General features: G+C 56.4%; 1 protein-coding gene across 1 annotated transcript; it reads left to right on the top strand.

The window, feature by feature from the left end:
- Positions 1–2,140: 2,140 nt before the first annotated feature.
- Positions 2,141–4,689, top strand: kcna4 (potassium voltage-gated channel, shaker-related subfamily, member 4). Its single transcript, XM_042341581.1, has 3 exons — positions 2,141–2,276; positions 2,926–3,568; positions 3,686–4,689. Exons 1-3 carry the CDS (start codon positions 2,142–2,144, stop codon positions 4,648–4,650), a joined length of 1,743 nt encoding a protein of 580 aa, XP_042197515.1. The 5' UTR covers position 2,141; the 3' UTR covers positions 4,651–4,689.
- The last annotated feature ends 1,321 nt before the right edge of the window (positions 4,690–6,010 follow it).

Genomic DNA, 6,010 nt, shown 5'->3' with positions numbered 1-6,010 from the left:
CAGGAGGCACTTGATCAAGTGATCATAAAGTAGAACAGTTATAACGGATAATTCTGGGTCCCGTTCATCTCGGTGGGTAAACAGTCACCAACACAGCAGCAGCAACAACAACAACAACAAACCCGAGAGAGGTAGGTGGCTGACAGCATCTAAGCAAAAAAAAACACCACCACCACCCCCAACCCCAAAAAAAAACAACCACAGCAAAGAAAGAAAGAGAGGGAGAGACAGACAGAGAGAGAGAGAGAGAGAGAGAGAAAAAAACGCCATGGGTTGCAGACACAAATTGCATCTTCGTTTTATTTCTCAAGGATAAATCGTAAGTATCTATTCCTTCCTGTTTTTTTGCTCGTTTTCCTTGTTGTGCGTTGCGCTTCCCGTTTCTGCAATGGGTTGCAATGTGCCGAGTGAGGTTTAAATGTCTTATTGATGTGACTGTGACTGTGTGTGTGTGTGTGTGTGTGTGCGTTTAGAAAAAAGAAAGTGCATGTGTGGTTGGTTGTAAAGATTCGGGTTTGGCAATGAAAACAAAGGGAGTCTGCAGCAAGAAATAGATGTAGGAGATCTCGAATTCAGAAATCCTTGGTGTGCATTAAAACAGGCCACCCAATGTCATCAATTTTCATTTATTTTACATAAAGCACCAGCATTAACTCCCCTCCCCTCCCTCCCCACCTCCCCACCTCCCTCCCTCCGCTGTGTTTTGGGGTGAAATCCACACGAATGGCTTAATCTTTGAAATAAATGCCTGCTCGCTGATTTCATGCAATCGCACAATTGCAGTTGTTGCTGGTGGTTTTTTTTTCTCTTCTTCTTCTTCTTCTTCTTTGACATAGCCAGTCTTCGGCGTTTCGGGAACAGGGGGGAAAAAAAACCTTGTTGCCAAAGCAGGTTCCGATCCCCCCCCTCCCATCACCCCCACCCTCCCCAACGTTGCGCGCTTCTCAAGGCTAATGAGAGTTTTTTTTTGGGGGGTGGGGGGTCAGGTTTTGACTGTGTTGTGGGTCAGGACCTGCAGGTGTCGTGTGGGTGGGTGGGTGGGTGGGTGGTGGGAGAGGGAGAAGGTTAGAAGAAGAACAAAATGCAAAACCCGAGCTGCGATATCCTGCAATAAGTAACTGTGATAAATGGACACTCACTACACTCCTGGACAGAAACTGACCTCCATCCCCCCACCCCACCCCACCCCTCCACCCCCCACCCCTCCCTCAATGGAGGGATGCTGGGGTTTGCTCCCCGAAACGAAAAGCAACGGTGCTGCTTTTACATATAGATATGGATGTTGTCAGAGACCTGACACCTGGACACAGGTGTTGCGTTCAGTTCAGTTCACCTGTCCCAGCATTTCTGCTCAGGGTTCATGGTGGAGCTCACTCAGCTCAGGGCGATGGTCAACCTGGAGCTGTTTAGGCTATTTATTTCATGTTCATGTGCTCTTGTTATTTACTGTGGGCGATGGACATTTTTTTTTCCGTGCAGTGCAATGCTTTTTTTTTTTGGAGGATGGTGGAGGGGGTGGTGGTGGTGGGGGGGGAGGGGGTGTGGGTGGGATCTAAAGGTTCATTGCAAGTTATGGTTCTCTTTTTAGATATACACTTGCAGAGCTGGATACGAATGGAGCGCCCCAGGAATTGCTGAGCTGCCTTTCATTTGCATTTGGAGGTGAAGTGGGGTGGGGGTGGGGGGGGGGGGGTAGATTAAGGGTATAGGTAAGGAAAGGAAAAGGTGGGTGGGAGAGGGGAAGGGGGGGGTGGAGGGGAGGGAGGGAGGGAGCAGAAGAAGTGGTTGTGTTTGGAGACCCCCTAAAAGTGGGATTATATATACATAGAGGGAGAGAGAGAGAGAGTCTGGAGTCTCTAAATAAAAGAGGTCTGGAAGCAAGAAAGGGTAAGGAGAGGAAAGTGGGGAGAAAGTGTGGTGGTGGTAGTGGTGGTGGTGGTGAGGGGGGGGGGGGTTGTGTTTGGAGACCCCCCCTAAAGTGGGACTATATATACACACACACACACACATATATACATATATAATTTATACATCTAAATAAATATATATATAAATATATATATAAAAGCGAGCCAGAAAGGAAAAAAAAAAAGGGGGGGGGGGGGGCAATAATAAAAGGGTGGCTCCATCAGTGCGTAAAGATGGAGGCTGCCATGGTGAGCGTGGACAGCGGTGGGTGCAGCAGCCACATGCCTTACGGTTACGCCCAGAGGAGGGAGCGCATCGCCAACTCCCGGGCAGTGGCCGCCGCCGCTTCAGCCGCCGCCGCCGCCGCCGCCAACAGCAACAGCAACAGCAGCGAAGCCGGTGGTGGTGGTGGTGGTGGTGGCGGAGGGGGAGGAGGAGGAGGAGGAGGAGGAGGGGAGAGGAGGAGCGATCGCCATGGCAACGCCGGGACCCGCTCCGACGCCAATCAGCACAGGCAGCACCACCACCACCATCATCACCATCAGCACCACCATCATCATCAGCAGCAACAGCAGCAGCAACAGGCGGGCGGTGGCGGTGGCGGCGGCGGCGGTGGTGGTGGAGGAGGAGGTGGGTCGCGGCTCCTGCTGCGCTCTCACCGGGACAGAGGAGGAGGAGGAGGTGGGGGTGGGGGTGGGGGTGGGGGGGTGGAAGGGGGAAGGAGAAGTGGAAGAGGAGGAGGAGGAGGAGGAGGGGGAGGGAGGGGATGGGATGGACGAGGGTGGAGAAGAAGGAGAAGGAGAAGAGGAGGAGGAGGAGGAGGAGGAGGACTCCTACTATTACTACCATCACCATCACCGGCGGCAGCAGCAGCAGCACCGACAGCACCGCCGCCGCCGCCGCCCACACGACATGGAGGTGGACGCGGGGGCCGGAGAGGACATGGCTGGTCCGGGCCAACAACAACAACAACAACAACAACAACCGCCGCCACCACCGCAACAGCAACAACAACAGCAACAGCAACAACAAGTGCTTCCTGGGGACCCCTACGGTTACGGCTGGAGCCCGGGCGGCAGCTCGGAGCGGAGCGGCGGGGGCTCGGGGTCGGGGTCGGGGTCGGGGTCGGTGTGCAGCGCGTTCGAGTGCCGCGAGCGGGTGGTCATCAACGTGTCGGGCCTGAGGTTCGAGACCCAGATGCAGACCCTCAGCCGCTTCCCGGACACGCTGCTCGGGGACCCGGACAAGCGGCTGCGCTACTTCGACCCCCTGCGGAACGAGTACTTCTTCGACCGGAACCGTCCGAGCTTCGACGCCATCCTGTACTACTACCAGTCGCGGGGTCGGCTGAAGCGGCCGGTCAACGTGCCGCTGGACATCTTCTCGGAGGAGGTCAAGTTCTACGAGCTGGGGGGCGAGGCCGTGCTCAAGTTCCGCGAGGAGGAGGGCTTCGCGCGGGACGCGGGGGGCGGTGGGGAGAGGGCGCTGCCCGCCGGGGAGTTCCAGCGCCAGGTCTGGCTGCTGTTCGAGTACCCCGAGAGCTCGAGCCCGGCCCGGGGCATCGCCATCGTCTCGGTGCTGGTCATCCTCATCTCCATCGTCATCTTCTGCCTGGAGACCCTGCCCGAGTTCCGGGACGAGCGGGACCCCTTCTTGGCGGGTCCGGCCGCCGGTCCCTCCCGCAACCGGTCCCAGACGCCCTCCTCCTCCTCCTCCTCCTCCTCGTCCTCCTCCTCCTCCTCCACCTCCTCCTCCTCTTCCTCCTCCTCCCCGCCAGCGGCGGCGGCGGCGGCGGCGGGGGGGGCGGTCTCCCCGTTCGGCGACCCCTTCTTCATCGTGGAGACCGTCTGCATCGTGTGGTTCTCCTTCGAGCTGCTGGTGCGCTTCTTCGCCTGCCCCAGCAAGGCCCGCTTCTTCAAGGACATCATGAACACCATCGACGTGGTCTCCATCTTGCCTTACTTCATCACCCTGGGCACCGACCTGGCCGAGTCCCAGGGCGGCGGTCAGCAGCAACAGCAGCAGCAACAACAACAACAACAGGCCATGTCCTTCGCCATCCTCCGCATCATCCGCCTGGTCCGGGTCTTCCGCATCTTCAAGCTGTCCCGGCACTCGAAGGGTCTGCAGATCCTGGGCCACACGCTGCGGGCCAGCATGCGGGAGCTGGGGCTGCTCATCTTCTTCCTCTTCATCGGGGTCATCCTCTTCTCCAGCGCCGTCTACTTCGCCGAGGCCGACGACCCGAAGACCCAGTTCAAGAGCATCCCCGACGCCTTCTGGTGGGCGGTGGTCACCATGACCACCGTGGGCTACGGGGACATGAAGCCCATCACGGTGGGCGGCAAGATCGTGGGCTCCCTGTGCGCCATCGCGGGGGTCCTGACCATCGCGCTGCCGGTGCCGGTCATCGTGTCCAACTTCAACTACTTCTACCACCGGGAGACCGAGTCCAGCGAGGAGCAGTCTCAGGCCGCCCAGCCCACCCCCACCTGCCCGTACCTCCCGACAAACTTTCTCAGGAGGTTCCGCGGTCCGCGGCCCTCGTCCTCGTCGTCCTCGTCCTCCTCCTCCTCCTCCTCCTCGTCCTCGTCGTCGTCCCTGGGCAACAAGTCCGAGTACTTGGAGATGGAGGAGGGCCTGAAGGAATCTCTGTGCGAGAAGCAGAGAGTCAAAGGCAACGGCAGAGAAGCCGTCAAACGCAACTCGTTGAATCTCAAAGCAGTGGAGACTGACGTGTGATCTTTTTTTTTTACGCACCACCACCACCCCCTCACCCCCTCACCCCATCACCCACCACCCCACCCACCCCCTCACCCCCATCACCCACCCCCTCACCCCACCACCCCACCCACCCCCTCACCCCATCACCCACCCCCTCACCCCATCACCCCACCCATCCCCTCACCCCATCACCCACCACCCCACCCACCCCCTCACCCCATCACCCACCCCACCACCCCATCACCCACCACATCACCCACCTACCCCACCACCCCATCACCCACCCACCCCACCCACCCCCTCACCCCACCACCCCCTCACCCCATCACCCACTACCCCACCCCTCACCCACCACCCCACACACCTCTCACCCACCCCACACACACCCCATCACCCACCACCGCCCACACCCTTCACCCACCTATCCATCACCCACCCCACCCACACCCCTCACCCCCCATCCCCCCCCCCCACCCACCACCACCCCGGGAAAAAAAAGAGAAACTTTTATTTCACTTTCTCAGCACAGAATTGATGGATACGACGTGAGTCCCACTTTTTTTATCCCCCAAAAAACGCTGCACAGAAACCAAACAAAGACCTGTGAAAAAGAGAGTGGTGGTTTTTTTTTTTGGGGGTGTGGGGTCCCCCCCCCCAAAAAAAAAAGCACGGTAGGGAACTTTAACTTTTTTTTGTCTGTCTCTCTCTCTCTCTCTCTCTCGCGAAAACAAACCGAAACATCAGTCGAACGAACGGTGAAGAGAGAGAGAGAGAGAGAGAAAGAGAAAAAAAAATCCGTGCGATTGCAACTTCTTTAAATCGAAGTGGAAAGTCTTGCACTGTTTTAAGAAGAAGGAAAAAACTTGAGCCACGAGTTTCTTCCAGACGAAAACATCTTACAGTTCCGGTGTCACTTGAATTTAAATCCATCATCTGCCAGAATCCTTAAGCTTTAGACACAGTACAAACTTCTCACTGGTGTGTGTGGTGTGTGTGTGTGTGGAGGGAGGGGAGGGGGTGGGGGGGGTGTCATTCATCTGACATTGTGCTTTCCAACTATAACATCGAAAAGGAAATAGCTCCAGCAATGCCCCCCCTTTTTTTTTAAATGGAATTGTGCATCCGAGTGACTTTCCAGGGAATGACTTGAAACTTTAATTGTTATTTAATCAGGATGGTCCACGTTTTTTTTTTCTTCTTCTTCTCCTCCTTCTTCTTCCTCCTCCTCCTGAGGTGCATCCCTGCTCCCGTTGTTTTCAATCAGGATATATTTTTTTTATTTTTATTTCAAGCATAATGCAATGCCACGTCTGACTAGCCATAGTTGAAATCTGGCAGGTTATGGGGGAGTGGGGATGGGGGGGTGTTGGCATATTTT

The sequence above is a fragment of the Callorhinchus milii genome, unplaced genomic scaffold, assembly GCF_018977255.1.
Source record: "Callorhinchus milii isolate IMCB2004 unplaced genomic scaffold, IMCB_Cmil_1.0 Scaffold17, whole genome shotgun sequence".
Taxonomy (NCBI): Eukaryota; Metazoa; Chordata; class Chondrichthyes; order Chimaeriformes; family Callorhinchidae; genus Callorhinchus; species Callorhinchus milii.
The sequence above is the reverse complement of the archived record's forward strand: the minus strand, read 5'-3'. Positions and strand labels throughout refer to the sequence as shown.